Source organism: Cetorhinus maximus, chromosome X (assembly GCF_964194155.1).
Source record: "Cetorhinus maximus chromosome X, sCetMax3.hap1.1, whole genome shotgun sequence".
NCBI lineage: Eukaryota > Metazoa > Chordata > Chondrichthyes > Lamniformes > Cetorhinidae > Cetorhinus > Cetorhinus maximus.
The window spans coordinates 3,120,635-3,139,841 of NC_135917.1; the positions used below are offsets into that span (position 1 = coordinate 3,120,635).

General features: G+C 41.7%; 1 protein-coding gene across 16 annotated transcripts in view; it reads right to left on the reverse strand.

The window, feature by feature from the left end:
• Nucleotides 1-4,496: 4,496 nt before the first annotated feature.
• The window catches only part of LOC144672709 (zinc finger CCCH domain-containing protein 10-like), a 53,766-nt gene continuing 39,055 nt past the window's right edge, over nt 4,497-19,207 (reverse strand). For 13 of the 16 annotated variants that reach the window (XR_013574148.1, XR_013574141.1, XR_013574146.1 and 10 more), the window contains 2 exons: nt 19,111-19,191; nt 4,497-7,874 (listed from right to left, as the gene is read on the reverse strand). Coding sequence is in view for 5 of the 16 variants with exons in the window: in XM_078534645.1 (XP_078390771.1) it covers nt 7,722-7,874; nt 19,111-19,191 (234 nt within the window). In the remaining 11 variants the exon portion in view is untranslated. The remainder of the gene's footprint in view (nt 7,875-19,110; nt 19,192-19,207) is intronic. The other 3 variants (XR_013574149.1, XR_013574147.1, XM_078534646.1) reach the window with 1 other exon arrangement.

Below are 19,207 nucleotides of genomic sequence, written 5' to 3' on the forward strand. Positions count from 1 at the left end.
TTGGCAGAGAGAAAATTGTGGCACAAGCTGAGGACAGTTGCTTCAGTCTTCCAATATTTAATTGGAGGAAATTCTAGCTTATCCAGAACTGGATGTTGAACAAAAAGGTCTGACAACAGAGGATGTTGGGGGGGTTGTAAAGAGAGGTGATGGTGAGGTAGAGCTGGGTGTCATCAGCTTATAGAGTCTGATGTCATGTCCTCAGCTAATATCACGTAGATCAAAAATAGAAGGGCGGGGGGGGGGGTTAAGGATAGATCTTCGATGAACATTAAAGGTAAAACTTACAGGAGCGGGAAGGGAAGCCATTAAATTCTTTAGCTACAGATGGATAGGTAAGACTGGAATGAGGCAAGGGCAGTCCCACTCAGCTAGACAATGGAAGAGAAGCGCTGGAGGAAAATGGCATGAACAACTGTTTCAAGGGCTGCAGATATTTGAGAAGGATGAGGAATAATGCGCCACAGTAAGTCACATAGGATATCATTTATGACTTGAATTATGGTCATTTTAGTGGTGTGGCAGGGGCAGAATCCAGATTGGAAATGCTGAAGTATGGAGTTGCAGTAAAAATAGGCATGGATTTATGAGGAAACATATTCAAGGATTGGGAGAAGGCAGATTGGAGATGGTGTCGTAGGATTCAAGGACAGAGGTCAAAGTTGGGTTTTTTTTGAGAGGGGATGATGATGGCAGATTTGAAAGGCAGGAGAGGGAGCCAAATATCAGTTAACATGAGGGCCAAGAAAGAAAACTGGGTGGTCAGCAGTTTAATTATAAGACAGGTTGGTGCTTGATGTAGTCCAGCCAGATCTGGCGATGAATGGTTAAACCAGTTGCACATGATATATGCCAAGCCTGCACCTCTTGGGCTTAAGGGAGCAAAGATGGGGATCACATCAGGGAACAGCTGGGTGGTAGAGTAAAGGTTTTACTAGGAACAAGGGCATCAAAGGTGAAAGTAAAGGCATTATTGAGCTGGTCAACAGTTGGGAGTGCTGTTGTAAGTGACTTGGAAGAGTTTTTACCAGGGCAGATACAGAAGGAAGTGGGTTAGGAAAGAGGATGTAAATGGAGGGGATACAGGGAAGTATTCAGAGATGGCCTTGTCTGTGAATGAGTTGATGGGAATAGAGGGGTCAGTGAGATGACGATTGTAGATATTGATAGGAGCGTTTATATGGAGGAAGGTGTCAGAGAAATTCCCAATCCTGGTTGTAAAGTAGACACTGAGACTAGGATGCTTTGGTAGAGACTGTTTATTGCTCACCACAGAGCTTACTTTTCCACCCTAACACCAGCCACCCAGTGCTGACTGACTCTGCTTTATATTTACATCCGAGTATAATTAACTCATCAATACCCAACACCTTATTGCCTTAAACTACTGGGTATTTTACATCCATCAACAGGAGCTATCAGATACCAACAGATTCCCCTCTTTTTAAATTGATATACAAACAAAAATTATAAGATACAAAATGATAATACATTATCTTATTATACAATCAATCTTAAACATACACCACATTCCTCCCCTTGTCTTAAACAAAAAAAAAATTAAGTTACATGAAAATTTCCATGTTCTCATAATTCATTAGACCACAAGATGTCCCTCTTCAAGGATATCCAACAATTTCTTTGAACAAGCAGTTCTTTTTGTGAAACAATCCGACAACAGGTGTCGACCCCTTTTAGTTCTGAAGTCTCTTTCCTTTCCAGCATCTCTTTTATACTCATGAGATCAGTCCTCAACCTCTTTTCCATGACACTCTTTATCCCAGAACGAACGGTTATTGATAATAGCATGCTATAGGCACATTTTCCCCAGTTGCCTCTTATGAGTTCCTTTAAAATACTTGGTAAAATATCTGCAAGTGCAAGTGTCTCCACTGCTAAAGTGCTTTTAACTACTCTATTTTCTTTGACTCTCAAGCTCATGAGCAACATTCATTATTTCTTCCCATTAAAAATATGAATCCCACTCTACTTGAATAACCATCGGGAAGGTTAGAGTGTGAGGCATCACTAAAAAATGTCTAATTTCATCCCTTCTGGATCACCCAGGTTTGGAAATCTGAGCGCACATTCTTCTAAACTTAGTGTCTTCAATGTCTTATTTGCTTTTAGCACTTCCCCAACAGTAGCATATTTCAGCATGGTGCTCAATTCTAATAAATCATAGCATGCATCCGGTCTAGTTTGTGCGCATAACCAGTTTGATTGCCTAATTAAGCTTCTAATTGATCTGCTTCTTCCTTGGTTGTAGAGCCTTCCTTTTGAGAGGATCTGGCCCAATTTATCAGGATCCTATTAACATTCTGTAGGCAAGACTGTTGAGTTAGAGTTATCCCCAACTTAGTCTGCCTAATATCCAACCCTATTTACTTAAAAGCTCCAAAAGCTGACTTACAATTTTGAATTCCTTTGCAATTTTATCTATCATAAATTTCTCAAATGTTGCAGATCCCACCCGCCAACAGGAAATCATCTACATGCATTAAGAGAATGCCTGCTGGTTTTCCTTCATAGTTCCAACAAAACATTGCTGGATCTGCTTTTAGCTGAAGACAACCAGCTTTTAGTAGGATGGACTTCACTAAATAAAATACCATGGATGCATCATTTAGCTCGTAAACACACTTGTTCAGCCTCCATAATTTCCCCTCTATATCTCCAGCTTCTTTTGGCAGCTTTAAGAATACTTCTCTGAAATTATTCCCCTTGCAAAAATGCTTTGACGTCAATAGATCTACATTCCCATGAGTATGTCGCTAAAGTGCTAGGAAAATCCTCAAGCTTACTTTTCCTGCTGTTGGGGAGTCTAACTTCCTGGTCACCTCATTGTTCCTCAAATCCCTGAGCTACAAGTCTGGTCTTAGGTTTGTGTGTACCATCAGGGAGTACTTTCTCCGTACATATCAACCTATGGGACAACGCTGGCTGTCCTTTGTCTGGCACCTCCACGTAAACGCCAAACTCTCTCCAATTGTCCAATTATCTTTTGTTTTGCCTCATTTACTAATTTACCATCTAACTTGTTAGTAGCCACTAGAGCTTCTCTATCATAGGGGCTCCAACTTCTTGTGTTTTTTTTCACCTGTTCTTTGGTCCTTGCTCTCGTTAAACCGCATCCCCTACTAGATCTCCTGCCCCTATCTGGACTGCTACTCAAGCTATCCCTCCTGTGACTAGACTTCCTTTCACAAGTCCTTGATCTTTTCCTTGGGCTGTGATCACCAGTAGGCCCGCTGTCTAAACTTACACTACGTTTCCTGGCTTTCTACATTTTCACTTTCTTCTGCCAATCCATAGATCTGATATTCTGCACCCGGTCTTGTACATTCAGCCAGTTTTTGTATTTCCACATGGCCTTTCCTGTCCTTCCTACTATGGTGGCTTCCCTCCACTTTCTGGTCCCTTCTGGCATATTCGCCACCCTAGTTCCAATTTTCAGTTGTTGATCTTTGTGATAAATGGCCCTATCCTGATCTTTGCTATCACTTGGTCTACACTCAGTTAACCCGTTATCTGCCACAATCTGTTGTCTGTATAGGTCGGTCATATATGTGCGCAAAGTGCATGGTGCATCTTCAGTTTCCATCATCTGTTCAGGTTCGGTCATTGTGTAATCAGTGCCAGTAAGCCGCATGGAATGTAGTTTGGTTACCATGTTGTAAGATTATAGTTTTGCCATCACTGCCTATAACTTTTCCTGGGCCTCTCCCTGGGCTTAAAATGCATTTCTGACGGCCTGATTCAATACCTCAAAGCTCTCCTGATTTTTTTCTGTAACCTCCGTCTTAATAAAAGCTCTCCTCCCTGCATGCAATGACATTCAAATGTTCTGTAAAAACTAAACTAATGGTGGTCCCCTCCAAAGCCAGGGGATGGTCCCACATTACTGAAGATATCTTCGGATTCCTACCATAAACTAATTGATAGGGGCTGTGGCCCCCAAACATCTTGAGCATGTTTTTTGCATGCACTGCCCATGCTGGAGCAGTTTACAATTCAGTTGGTCAGCTAAAACTTTTCAGAGCATTTTGTCAATCATGGCATGATCTCTTCCACATATCCCACTGCTAAAAGGACTTTCTGCTGCTGTATACATTGCTACAATATTCAAATTTTCACACATATTTCTGAATTCATCATTGGCAAATTCTCCTCCATTGTCCGTTAAGATTTTAGCTGGTGTGCCCACCCCTGCCCCATCCCTCTTTCCATTATTTTATCGATAATTACTTTTTTGTCTATACTAAAAATTACTGTTGATAGACTAAATCTAGTTGCTATGTCTACAAAATGTAGAAGAAAATTATTTTTTCTTTACCCCATATTCTGAGGTCTATCGCTATGGTTTCATTAAAGTCTCTCGCCAATGGAAGACTTAATACTGGTCACGTTGGTGTTCTCCTATACTTTAATATCTCTAAATGATAAGCTTTAATGGAATACAGTAATGTCCCAAATGATCTCTCAAAAACAATCGCTTTATCATGTTCCATGTCCAACTTTATTTGGGCCTTTTTCATTGAAGGCTTACTTAACAGTCAAGGTATTTCATTCAATACATCAGTACTGATACAGTAATTTACTCCTGCTATTTTACTCTGAATTATGATTCTTTTCAGTGATTTCAACATGTTACCATCACCAAACCTGAAAAAAGTAGAACTGTCATATTCTTTGACTTTACTTTAGTGTTTCTTACTTAAAGGATCCATGCAACAGTTTAGCCAGTCCACTCCACATACTTTGGACATACACCCACGATCTAGAATTGCACAATTAAATGAATTTGCGACCAGGATACTCATTACCAGACTGAAGTTTCTGATGACCAATATGGTTCCTTCTGATCGGCTGGCATCATCTTCCTAGCCTTCTGTACCTTCCGCATCATGTGTTGTCTCAAAAATTCTGTTTTTCATTTTTGGGAAATTCAATGCATAATGATACTTGGGAGTAACATTTGAAGAACCTGTTGACCACCCCTTGGTTATTCCTGGAGTTCATCTTCCTTCCATAATTGCCCAGCTCCCGCCACCTGTTATAGATCCCAAAAGGTCTTCACTTTCTGTTTACAATTCTTCTTTCATACAGACGTTTGGACCCTATATTTGAACAATCTCGAAATGCTACTAGCATTGTATCCTCCATCTTTGGCGTCACTTCTGAAAAGCCCATTTGCACCATAAAAGCGGCTGGAAATGAATGCTTTCCCAGGAAGTTTTTTTTAAAGCTTCGGACATTTGATCCAAAAGCATCTCTCTCTTTGAGTCTAACTCTGGTTAAAACCTAGAGCCTATCCACGTTTGATATCCTAGCAGTCCAATGTTTAAAGGCAAGTACTGATTTAGGAATTCCCCAAGTGGAATCGCTGCAATCTTGTATATAGTCAAGTTAAACTCCATGATGTATTCTTCCATGGAAGAATTATCCATTTTTCTAAATTTATCAAAGTCCGACCAAGCCCCATAGGCATTCAATAAGTCATCTTTCATGTAAATTTTATCCATGAACTTTAAGAGAATGTCCAAACCTTCTTCACTGTCCAGTTCCTGAGTGCCTAGTTCCAAGAACACTGTACAGCTGATCTTGCTCCTGGCAAGAAGCAAAAGTGCCAGAGCTATCTCTTGTTTTCTTTTTGGTAGAGACGTTACCCATGTCCACGCATCAACTCTATTTTTCCATTGATAAGGTTCCGTTTCACAAAACAGTGGTGGAAAATCATATCCTGCCACCCTATACATGGTTTCAGTCATCTTTCTTCAAAGAGTCTCCAATTACAATCTTCCCTCAAAAAAAATTAACTCCAATTTTAACCTTCTGCCTGGAATTAGATCTTAGACGACTCCAATCTTCACTTTCAGGCAACCATTCTCTGCTGCCAATGTCAGAGAAACTCCCAAGTCTGGTTGTGAAGACGACACTGAGACTCAGATGCTTTTGGTGGACACTATTGACAGAGCTTACTTCTCCACTCTAACAATCCCCTGACTACCCCACCCCAGTGGTGGCTTACTCTTCTTTATATATACACCTGAGTATAATTAACTAATCAATACCCAACACCTGTTAAACTTATTACCTTAATCTACTGGGTATTTTATATCCATCAACAGAACCTATTAGGTTCTAACAGAAGGGAGGAACCAAAAGGAGAGAGGGCACAGAATGTACTCTTGGTGGCGAACTTCAATGTCTATCACCGAGGGGGGTTTGGTAGCATCACTAATGACAGATCTGGCCAAACCCTAAAGGACATGGCTGCCAGACTAAGCTCGCAGCAGCTGGTGAAGGCACCAAGGAAAAATCAATTTGACCTCATCCTCACCAATCTACCTGTTGCAAGTGCATCTGTCCATGACAGTATTGGTAGAAATCACCACACATGGTCCTTGTGGAGGCGAAATGCAGTCTTCACACTAAGGATACAGTCTATCATGTTCTGTGGTACTACCAGTGTGCTAAATGGGATAGATTCAGAACATAACTGGCAGCTCAAAACTGGGCATCCATGAGGCACTGTGGGCCATCAGCAGGATTGTATTCAATCACAATCTGGAATTTTGTGGCCCAGCATATCTCTCACTCTACCATTACTATCAGGGCAAGGGATCAACTTTGGTTCAATGAGGAGTGCAAGAGAGCATACCAGGAGCAGCACCAGGCCAACCTGGGTGAAGTTACAACACAGCATGAGAAGTCACTCTGTGTAAAAGCCTACCCATAAGGATGTGTCTATTAAATTTTGCTGTGAGGCCTAGTCTCTAAGTGATCTGAGGCCTCGAAGGCTGCTATCTGTGGTCCTGGGGCACCCATGAGCAATGCTATGGGAGATCTTTCATTTTTTTGAATAGTAAGTTTGTCCCCACCCAGCAACTGGTCCTGATCTGCCCAGAGTTGTTCTTAATCAGGCACAGGCACCCCTATCTGCCTCAATCCATGTCTTCCCCAACCCAGCTAATCAGTTAGAGCCTCTCTAAACTATTCCCACCCATCTCAAAGTTATCTCAACCTGGGTACATTTCCTGCAGTTCAGGTATGTTTGGCTCCGTACTTACAATATTGTGAGAAAACCTTGTGTTGCGAGCAGTGTATTGGGAGCTGAATGCAGAGTTCCACCTGTCTGTTTGCACACCTGCCCACTCAAGAGCTTCATGGCCCACTGACTTCCACCAGTTGCTTCACAAGCCCTTTTGCTCACCCATCCATCTACCTGCCCCAAATGCTCCCTGTTCACCCAACCCAAGTCCTAAGTGTGCACTAAAAGGTAAAAAAAAAGTGGAGAAGAGTAGAGTGCAAATGAGGAGAACAAGAGAGACAGAAATAACAGGAGAGAGAGAATTACAGGGGGGAAGAATAGACAGATTTAAAGGGCAGAGAAAAGGATAGATCTTCTGATCAATTTTCTAAGTAAACAGGTGTAAAGTGTGTTTAACCAATCAGAAAATACGGCCAGAGCTCAATCACACCAAACCTTTTTACCACTGCACTTCTAGCCTCCCCAGTATTTCCATGGCTACTTATTCCTAGGCCTCCACTTCTTGTATAATTGTAGAATAATAATTTTGTTCAGCTCATCCGTTCCCTTCATGCAACCTCGGAGCAAAGATGTTGACATGTTGCTCAGACTCCATTTTAGCCCTGTGTTCAACTCTTCTATTTCCTTGATGCAACCTAAAGGCTGAGCGTTTGACAGGCAACGAGTTTCAAAGGCTGGGCTCTGGGACTGGCATTGATTTCATCCGCCCCCAACTTCTGGTGTTCAAGCAATGGAATCCCAGGATAATGCTGATGAGAGATGGGTTAACAACTGTGTTAAACTCGTGCAGACAGAAATTTAACACCATCTGATTAGTGTGCTAAAACAGAGAAAATGAAATCACCAACAGTTACATACTCAAAACATAGTTTTTGAAACAGTTGTACACTTTGCATGGTGCTTGAACAGAGTATACTGGGTTTACTGGCAAGGGTTGCACATTCACTGGGAGCAATGCATGCTTAAAAATTGCAGCAATTTGTTAGTTGGGGAGATATTGAATTAGATTTCCTGAAACATTAATAGTAATAAAAGCATCCACATTGTCCATATTCTTCAGGCATCTATTTAGCCACCCAACATACTGGACATAAAGCACCATATGTCATTAATGTAGATACTACAGCTGAAAATTAGTTTCAATATATTGCATAGATAATTACAAATTAACATAAAGCAATCTATCCAATCAAACTGTACAGTATTGAGAGGTAATTTGCAATTCTGCATTAAGAAAGATTCTGCATTTGCATAGTGCTTCTCAAATTCTCAGGACATTTAGAAGTGTTTTACAGCCAACAAACTACTTGGTAAGTGTATTAACTATAATAATTGTGGGGACAAAAGCAGAATCCAATTTGCAAAAGAGATCAGTGACCATTTAATCTGTTTTGGTGGCGTTGGTTGGGGGAGAACTGTTGGCGAGGACACTGGAAGATATCCTTGCTTTGTGAAAATAAAGTGCTATGGGATCTTTTGCATTCACCTAAACATGCAAACCAGGCCTTCGTTTAATCTCTCAGCTAAAAGGCGTGCTGCCTAGAGCACTTTGTAAACACAGCACTGAAGCATCAACCTAGATTATGAAGTGATGCCTGTAGTGGTCTTTGAACCTATATCTTCTGACTTGGGAGGTAGGTGTACCACTTTTGAGGCAGTTAAGGCATATTGATCACTCATACTTCTCTCAACCTCTCAGAGTGAGAATGAGAAAGAGTCAGACAAATTGAGAATTAAATGAAAAAAGTGAGATCCATAGAAAGATAAAAATGAGCGGAGAAAGACAGAATAATTTAGAATGAATTAGCAGAAAAACGACAGGCAGTTACAGGAAAAAAATCAATTTTGATTTTAATTTCCTCTTTAAGTAATACCATGAAAGATCAATTAGTCTGGTTATATTTATAGACAATTTATGTTCCATACCATCCAAAAGTGAAAACTTGCCAAATAGCCTATATGTAACCTGAGTTTATAACAGGCTATAAATTTATCTTACCTAAAATTAGCACATTGTTTGTTGCAAACAACACTAAATGGTCAAGAATTTAGTTCAAAGCTCAGAGTAAGAATTACTTCCTGACCTTGGACCTGTTCTGGACTATGAAGCAGATTAGTTCACACTGGCACTCAGATTTTATTGCCTTCTCTATCCCTACCTCTGTAATCCCTTCCAGCCCCACAACCCTGAGATATCGGCACTCATCTAATTCCAGCCTCTTGAGCATCCCCGATTTTAATTGTTCTACTGTTGCTGGCTGGGCCTTCAGTTGCCTAGGCCCCAATATAGAATTCTGGGGAATCCCGCTTCAGATTTTCTTGCTAATTCACAAGAACTAACTTAAATACTATGTCTGGCTGTACACTACTTTAGTTTTGTTGTTACACTTGATTTTATACTGGACTACTTTTGTTCCCGCTTGTGATACACTCTGGGTAAAATCAAGTTGGCTGAGACAACTTGATGGGGAATTATGGTTTGGGCCTTCATTGACCAAATTGCAAATAGGTAAACTTCAGCAGAAATATAGCACAGTGCACAGGCAGCCTGCTGTGTAGGAACCAAAAATAAACAGCTCAGCAGAATTCGAGACCCAGATAGAGGGCAGAGAAAACGATAATGCCTTGAATTCTAGACAAGACACCTGGTTGTCAAGGCCACCATGTTTTTCAAGCTTATCACTGAAACGTTTACAAGCTGTTAAGAGTCTGAACATAAGGAGACCAAGGTCTTGAGTGTTTGATCTGACTGCGGCAGGCACAGACTGTTTCATTAAATCTTTTGTAATTGGGCTGTTCAAAGTGAGGTAATGATTGGATTAAATTGGTCTCCATAAACATTTTTGTGTAAAAAAAAGTATAAGAAAAAATTCCCTGAGCACAGAACTTGAAGTTTTGTGTGTTGCATTGAGTGATGCAACAGTACCTGGGGGGGTGTATAGATGGAGAATGTGCTTTTACCCAGGACATAATGGTAATGCTGCTGTGCATTGATACCACTACTCAGACATTAGTATGTGTTAAGTCTTACTTATACCGATTCAAATATAACCACTCTCACTAATAGGGTTATCACTTCAAATCATTTCAGAATTTTGGGAAATGGGAGCAAAGGGTTAATTGACTCTGATGTCCTGAATTTCAACAACCGAGGGTAATATATCCAAGTTTGTTGCTGATAGAAAGTCAGAAGGGAAAATAAACTGTGGAGAGAACGCAAAGAGGCTGCAAAGGGATATGGTCAGTGTGACAAGCGTGCAATAATTTTCATAATATTTTTCTGGTTTATTGTGAAGTAGGTTTATGGGGCGTAAGTATAGGTGGTTGTGTGTGATTTAACTACATTTGGAGTCAAGTAGACTGCAAGCTTGAAATCATCAAAAGCAGCTAGGGTAGAAATGTGCTTGACATGCTAATGAGTAAACATGGACGCTGGCTTAGCATGTAAGGTGTGAAGAGAATTTGCATTTTTAGATAAATGAAGGGATTGTTGGATTCCAAAAGGGATCTTAGTCTGTTTACAACTAGCCAGATAAGCAAGGCTAAGCAGTGTGTTTATTTTTCCCAAAGATTACTGGCAACATTGGCTATATGAAAGTTTTTATGTTATGAGGAAGATACCGTTTCAAAGACATATGGAACAATAGAATTTATATATTAAGAGAGAAACATATATAAAGGAGAATGAAAGGCTATGTGAAAGAAGGCCATGTAAGATCTAACAGGAGTGTGCAACAGCCTTCAAGAAGCCTCCAGCTATTTGTGCATAAGTCTGCTATGTAAAGTAATTGAAGTTGGAGACGCCCATTTGGAATTCCACTGTCAAGTGGGTACTGTGTTAACTTGCTGAGCTTGTTTTAAATCTAAAATCTGTTTTCGACTGTTGCCTTAAAGGGGGTTTGTAACTGGGAGTCAGGTCAGTTAGGAATTTTAGGATCTGTTATAGTAGTAACTGTAGTCGTATGTATGTGTTTGAAATCTTTTATTTTGTTAATATTTAAATTTATTTTTTAAAATCTCAAAAGGTCTTGGTGGACTCATTACTTGAATATCCTTCAAATCTAGGAAACCTGTCTCTACGATCTTATCTCCTTAATTTCTAGCATTAAGCAAATCCAAGCATTTTCGTTATTTGCAGATATATTTCATTCCCGAAAGTGGTAAAGTCTCACATTTCCATGAAATTCGTAAATGAATCATCTTCTCTTCCAATGAATGTACATATTTCTCCATTCAAACAATTACTGCACCTTCAATAATTTCTGCAGCCCATCTACAGTAATATCTCAATTTCTAACAATACAAACATTTCCAAATGTTTATTGTTCAACATAACGTTCAGCTTCTCCAGTTCTCAATTTTTGAACAGTTCTGGGTCTCTGTATCAAACAAGTACTCAGTTTCCTCAAAATTAATCTTATTTTGCACATTCCCAGCTTCTCTGCATTGAGCACACCTTCAATTTCTCCAAATCCTGCAATTGAAGCAAACGTGGCTCTCTGTATTAAGCAAAAAATCAATTTCCAGCAATTGTTCAAAATCTAGCATTTTCTCTATCAGCAGATATTTCTCATTCCCCATGTTTGCAAAATCTCTCATTTTAATGAAATTCGTTGTTTGTAGCTTCTGCTCCTTCTCTGAATGTCCAAATTTCTCCATTTACATCAACCTCGCTGTCTCATATTAATTCCTACTGCCTATCAAAATACTTCTACCAACTTCTTAAAATGTCCTCATTTCTATCTTCTCCTCATTCACTGGCACCTAAAAGTTCTCAGTTTCACTTGTTAGCAAATCTGGTTCTCGGGTATCAATCAAACTAGCAGTTTCCATCAATTTGTTTGATTCAGCACATTTGCAGATTCTTCGCACTGACCATAACTTCCATTTCTCAATATCCTTCAAATCTAGCAAACCTGTCTCTACGATCTTACCACCTCAATTTCTAGCATTAAGCAAATCGAAGCATTTTCGTTATTTGCAGATATATTTCATTCCCAATATTGGTAAAATCTCACATTTCCATGAAATTCGTAAATGAATCATCTTCTCTTCCAACGAATGAACATATTTCTCCATTCAAACAATTACTGCACCTTCAATAATTTCTGCAGCCCATCTACAGTAATAGCTCAATTTCTAAAAATACAAACATTTCCAAATGTTCATTGTTCAACATAGCGTTTCAGCTACTCCATTTCTCAATTTTTCAACAAGTCTGGGTCTCTGTATCTAGCAAGTACTCAGTTTCTTGCAATTAATCTTATTCTGCACATTCCCAGCTTCTCTGCATTGAGCACACCTTCAATTTCTCCAAATCCTGCAATTGAAGCAAACGTGGCTCTCTGTATTAAGCAAAATATCAATTTCCAGCAATTGATCAAATTCTGGCATTTTCTCTATCTGCAGATATTTCTCATTCCCCATGTTTGCAAAATCTCTCATTTTCATGAAATTCGTTGCTTGTAGCTTCTGCTCCTTCTCTGAATGTCCAAATGGAATGGATTGTCATGTTATGGAATGTCTTGGAATGCGATGCCATGGAATTGAATGTCATGTCATGGAATGGAAAGCAATGTCATGGAATGGAATGTCAAGTCATGAAATGCCATGGAATAGATGGCATGGCACAGAATGTTATGGAATGTAATTGCAATTCAAACAATGGAATGTCAGGTCAGGGAAAGGAAAGACATGGCATGGAATGGGATGTCATGTCATGTAATAACATGGAAAGGAATGTCTTGTCAAGGAATGGAATATCATGTAATGGAATTGAATGCCATGGACTCTCATGTCATGGAAAGTAATGTCATGGAACGTCATTGGTGGCTCAGGGAGTTTAAGGGTTAAATTCCATCTAAAAAGTCTAGTCTCTCTCTAATTTAGCAAACAACTAAAAATTGCTGTCAGGGTTGGAAGAAGGTGAGTTTTAGACCGGAGAGGAGAGGCCAGCGAGAGCGGTATAAAAGGGCGTGAAAAACAGAGGCCAAGACCGGAGAGGAGAGGCTTACCCTCAGGACCTTCAGGCGGTGGAGTTCAAAGTGATGTCACAATTCAAAAAATGACGCGACGCAGAGGAGGCAGCTGATTGGTAAGTAGGGTCAGGTGAGTACTTCTACTTTTTCTACTAATTAAACTGCTGCAGTCCATTAGCTTAAACAAAATAAGGTGAGGACTTTAGACTGTAGTGGGAGTGTTTGGAGTGGAATAAGGCCCCTAGTGTAGTTAGTACTCTTGAAAGGGAGTAACTAACGAGCTTAATCTAAATGGAAGTCATGACAGGAGAGCTCGCACCCGTGATATGCTCCTCCTGCACTATGTGGGAAGCCATGGACACTTCCAGTGTCCCTGGCGACCATTGTGCAGGAAGTGTGTCCAGCTGCAGCTACTGGCTAACCACATTTCGGAATTGGAGCTGCAGGTGGATTCACTGTGGAGCATCCATGATGCTGAGATTGTCGTGGACAGCATGTTCAGGGAGGTGGTCACACCGCAGGTAAAAACTGAACAGGCAGAAAGGGCATGGGTAACCACCAGGCAGAGTAGAGGAAGGCAGGTAGTGCAGGAGTCCCGTGTGGCCGTCCCCCTCTCTAATAGATATACCATTTTGGATACTGTTGGGGGAGACGACTTCTCAGAGGAAAGCAGAAGGAGCCGAGTCCAAGGCACCACAGGTGGCTCTGCTGCATAAGAGGGGAGGAAGAAGAGTGGCAGGGCTATAGTGATAGGGGATTCAATATTAAGGGGAACAGACAGGTGTTTCTGCAGTCGCAAAAGAGACTCCAGGATGGTATGTTGCCTCCCTAGTGCCAGGGTCAAGGATGTCTTGGAGAGGCCGCAGGGCATTCTGAAGGGGAGGGCGAACAGCCAGTGGTCGTGATACATATTGGTACCAACGACATAGGTTAAAAAAAGGGATGAGGTCCTACAAGCTGAATATAGGGGATTAGGACGTAAATGAAAAAGTAGGACCTCAAAAAGGTAGTAAGCTCAGGATTACTACCAGTGCCACGTGCTAGCAAGAGTAGAAATAACAGGATATATTGGATGAATACATGGCTGGAGAAATGGTGTAGAGGGGAGGAATTCAGATTCCTGGGACATTGGGACCGGTTCTGGGGAAGGTGGGACCAGTACAAACAGGAAGGGTTGCATCTGGGCAGGACTGGGACCAATGTTCTCGGACCAATGTTCTCGGGTGGTGGGGGACGTGGTGTTTGCAAGTGCTGTCTTGGGGAGGGTTTACACTTGAATGGGAGGGGGATGGGAACCTGAGCAGGGAGGCAAAGGAGGGGGAAACAAGGATAAAAACGAAAGACAGAAAATAAAGAAGCAAAAGTGGAAGGCAGAAAAAACAAGGGTGAAAAACAAATGGGGTCATAGTGCAAAATAAAGCTATGATAACTAACAAGGTTAAAAAGACAAGTCTAAAGGCATTGTATCTTAATGCGTGGAGCATTCACAATAAAGTAGATGAATTAACAACGCAAATAGATATAAATGGTTATGATATAGTTGCAATTATGGAGATATGGCTGCAGGGTGACCAAGGATGTGAACTAAACATCCAGGGGTATTCAATATTTAGGAAGGACAGACAAATAGGGAAAGAAGGTGGAGTAGCATTGTTAGTAAAGGAGGAAATCAATGCAATAGTGAGGAAGGATATTGGCTTGGGAAATCATGATGTGGAATCTGTTTGAGTAGAGGTAAGAAACACCAAGGGACAGAAAACGTTGGTGGGGGTTGTCTATAGGCTCCCAAACAGTAATGGAGATGTAAGGGAAGGCATAAAACAGGAAATTAGAGACGTATGCAATAAGGGTACAACTGTAATCATGGATGACTTTAATCGACATCTATATTGGACAAACCAAACTAGCAATAATACTGTGGAGGAGGATCTCCTGGAGTGTGCACATGATGGCTTTTTTAGACCAATATGTTGAGGAACCAACTAGAGGGCAGGCTATCCTAGACTGGGAATTGTGCAATGAGAAAGGATTAATTAACAATCTCATTGTCCCTTGGGGAACAGCGACCATAAAATGATAGAATTGTTAATTAAGATGGAGAGTGGAGAAGTTGAATCCGAAGTTAGGGTCCTGAATCTAAATAAAGGGAACTACGAGGGCGTGAGGCACAAGTTGGCAATGATGGATTGGGGAGCCTTACTAAAAGGGTTGACGGTGGATAGGCAATGACTAATATTTAGGGAATGTATGCACTCGGTGGCTACCGCCTGCAGCCTGGGAAAGCTCAAGGGCTGCGGCTGCGACCAGAAGCGGAGAGAAGACGACCAGAACCTGCGCTTCAAGCTTTACCAGCTCCAGGTGGAGGCCCTGACCCAGGGTCTCCCTGTCTCCATCCCTGAGCCCGAGGAGCGTTTCCCTGGCATCCAGGACTCCTGGGAGCGGGGTGACTGCAACCACGACATCGAATTCGGGGAGAAGTTTTCCAGGGACTTTCAAGATTGCCGGGAGACATCGCGAGACATCCACGGGAGAATGAGACTCCACAACAACAAGCTGGGAAGGCAGGTAAGCAGTCATTGTGAATGTGTGTGCGTTGGCCTGTCAACGTAAGTTTGGTGCTCAACATTTTGACCAGGACACAAGCACATGTCTATGAAACGGAGCTTCAGTACTCGTTGTGAATTCCCCTCTGGGAGAGGAAGGTCGGTGTAAAAGGTTCTTCTCTTTGGCCGAAAGGCCTGAGAATTTTGGAGTATCTCAGTTCTACAGGAACCAAGATCCCACTCATCTCCAACAGAGTAACGGACCTGTTTACTACCCCCTGCCCCCCCACCCTCCCCCCTCCTGCCTGAGGGAGTGATCAAGGCAGGAACCCTCACAACATTTAAGTAGTATTTAGATGAGCACTTGAAATGCCATAGAATGCAGGGCTACAAGCCAAGTGCTGGAAAATGGGATTAGAATAGATAGGTGCTTGATTGCCGGCATGGACACGATGGGCCAAAGGGCCTGTTTCTGTGCTGTATAACTATGACTCTATGAATTACAACAATTATTCATTCCCGTCTGGCGCAAAAAAACAGGAAAGGTGGCTCAACCATAGAGTACAAAGAAATTAGCGATACTGTTAGATCCAAAGAGGAGACACATAAAATTGCCAGAAAAAGTAGCAAGCCTGAGGATTGGGAGCAGTTTAGAATTCAGCAAAAGTGGACAAAAAGATTGATCAAGAAGGGGAAAATGGAGTATGAGAGTAAACTTGCAGGGAACATAAAACTGACTGTAAAAGCTTCTATAAGTAAGTGAAGAGAAAAAGATTAGCAAAGACTAAAGGAAATGGCCCTGGAAATATTGGATGCATTGGTGGTCATATGACTTGGATGAGGAAGCCAAATGCAATATTTCCAAGTGTACTGATGACAACACTGGGCAGGGTTGTGCGGAGGATGCAAGGAGGCTTCAGGGCGATTTAGACAAGTTGTGTGTGTGGGCAAACACATGGCAGACACGGTATAATGTGGATAAATGTGAAGTTATACACTTCGGTGTGAAAAACAGAAAGGCAGAGTATTATTTAAATGGTGATATATTGGGAAATGTGGATGTACAAAGGGATCTGGGTGTCCTTGTACACCAGTCAATGAAAGTAAACAGGCAGGTGCAGCAAGCAATTAGGAAGGCAAATGGCATGTTGGCCTTCATTGCAAGAGGGTTTGAGTTCAGGAGTAGGGATGTCTTACTGCAGTTATACAGGGCCTTGGTGAGACCGCACCTGGAGTATTGTGTGCAGTTTTGGTCTCCCTACCTAAGAAAGGATATACTTGCCATAGAAGGAGTGCAGCGAAGGTTCACTAGGCTGATACCGGGGATGACAGGACTGTCGTATGAGGAGGGATTGGTTCGACTGGGCCTGTATTCACTAGAGTTTAGAAGAATGAGAGGGGATCTGATTGAAACGTATAAAATTCTAATAGGGCTGGACAGACTAGATGCAGGGAGGATGTTTCACCTGGTTGGGGAGTCTAGAACCAGGGGCCACAGTCTCAGGATATGGGACAGGCAATTTAGGACTGAGGTGAGGAAAAATTTCTTCACTCAGAGGGTGGTCAACCTATGGAATTCTCTACCACTGAAGCCTGTGGAGGCCAGGTCACTGAGTATATTCGAGAAAGAAATTGATAAATTTCTGGATATTAGGGGTATGGAGAGAAAAAGTGTGAATATGGCGTTGATAGAGGGTCAGCCATAATCGTATTGAATGGCGGAGCAGACTCGAAGGGCCGAACAGCCTATTCTTGCTCCTAGTTTCTAAATAGAAATCGCAAACCCATTGTGATAGCGTGACCAAATTTCCCTCGTGGATTTGGTCCGCCTGGCACACATCATCTGCCACGTCATAACAACAGGTTAAGCAAGTGGGTAAGAACATGACAGATAAAATATAATGGGGAGAAGTGTGAAGTTATCCATTTTGGAAAGAAAAATAGAAAAGCAGAACATTTTCTTAAATGGAGAGAGATTGGGAAATGGTAGTTTTCAGAGGGATCTGGGTGTCCCTGTATCTCAGAATCTCAGTGCAGAAGAGGCCCTTTGAGTCTGCACCGACATGTGAAAAACACCTGACCTACCTACCTAATCCCATTTACCAGCACTTGGCCCATAGCCTTGAATGTTATGACGTGCCAAGTGCTCATCCAGATACTTTATAAAGGATGTGAGGCAACCCACCTCCACCACCCTCCCAGGCAGTGCATTCCAGACCGTCACCACCCTTTGGGTAAAAAAGTTTTTCCTCACATCCCCCCTAAACCTCCTGCCCCTCACCATGAACTTATGTCCCCTTGTGACTGACCCTTCAACTAAGGGGAACAGCTGCTCCCTATCCACACCCCTCATAATCTTGTACACCTTGATCAGGTCACCCCTCAGTCTTCTCTGCTCCAACGAAAACAACCCAAGTCTATCCAACCTCTCTTCATAACTTAAATGTTTCATCCCAGGCAACATCCTGGTGAATCTCCTCTGCACCCCCTCCAGTGCAATCACATCCTTCCTATATTGTGGCGACCAGAACTGCACACAGTACTCCAGCTGTGGCCTCACCAAGGCTCTATACAACTCCAACATGACCTCCCTACTTTTGTAATCTATGCCACCAAAGTTAACATGCAGATGCAGCAAACAATATGGAAAGCAAATGGTATGTTGGCCTTTATTGCAAAGGGATTGTGGTGTCAAGAGTAAAAAGGTCTTACTGCAATCATATAGGGGTTTGGTGAGACCACACCTGGAGTACTGCGTATAGTTTGAGCTCCTTACCCAAGGAAAGATTTACTTGCCTTAGAGGGAGTGCAATGAAAGTTCACTAGACTGATTCCAGGATACGGGGATTGTTGTAGGAGATGAGTTTGAGTAGACTAGGCCTATATTCCCTTGAGTTTAGAAGGATGAGAGGTGATCTCATCGAATCATATAAAATTCTTAAGTGGGGATAATAGGGTAGCTGTTGGGAGGATGTTTCCCCTGGTTGGTGGAGCCTACAATTAGGGGGTTCGCTATTTAGGACTGAGATGAGAAGAAATTCAATTAAAAAGGGTGTGAATCTTTGCAATTCTTTATCCCAGTTGGGTGTGGATGTTCAAGCACTGAGTATATTCAAGACAGAGATCAAGAGATTTTTGGATACATAAAGGAATCAAGGGATTTGGAGATAGCGCAAGAAGGTGGAGTTGAGGTAGAATATCAGACGTGATCTTATTAAATGGTGGAGCAGGCTCAAAGGGCTGAGTAGCCTACTCCTGCTTCTTATGTTTCTTATGTAATGCTCTTCCATGTTTAAAGGCCTTTACAACAAATACATCACTTCTGAAGCATAGTCACTGTTTCACTGTTACACAGGCAAACACAACAGCCAACTTACACAATATGCATTAAAGAGGGGCAAAACAAGAGTCAAGGTTCCAGTTTCTTATCGATATCCATGACCCTGCAAGAATATGTTGTATGTAAATATTGGGTTAGGACAGGATTGATTTGTGCTGTCATACTTCTAAGTTCAAGCAACCTGCCAATACTCACTATCTCATACATTCTCATTTGGTCAAGGCACCGGATAGCTGGCAGTGGCCATGGAGTTGTACCCCAGCACGAGTCAAGGCCCTGGAAAAGAAAAATT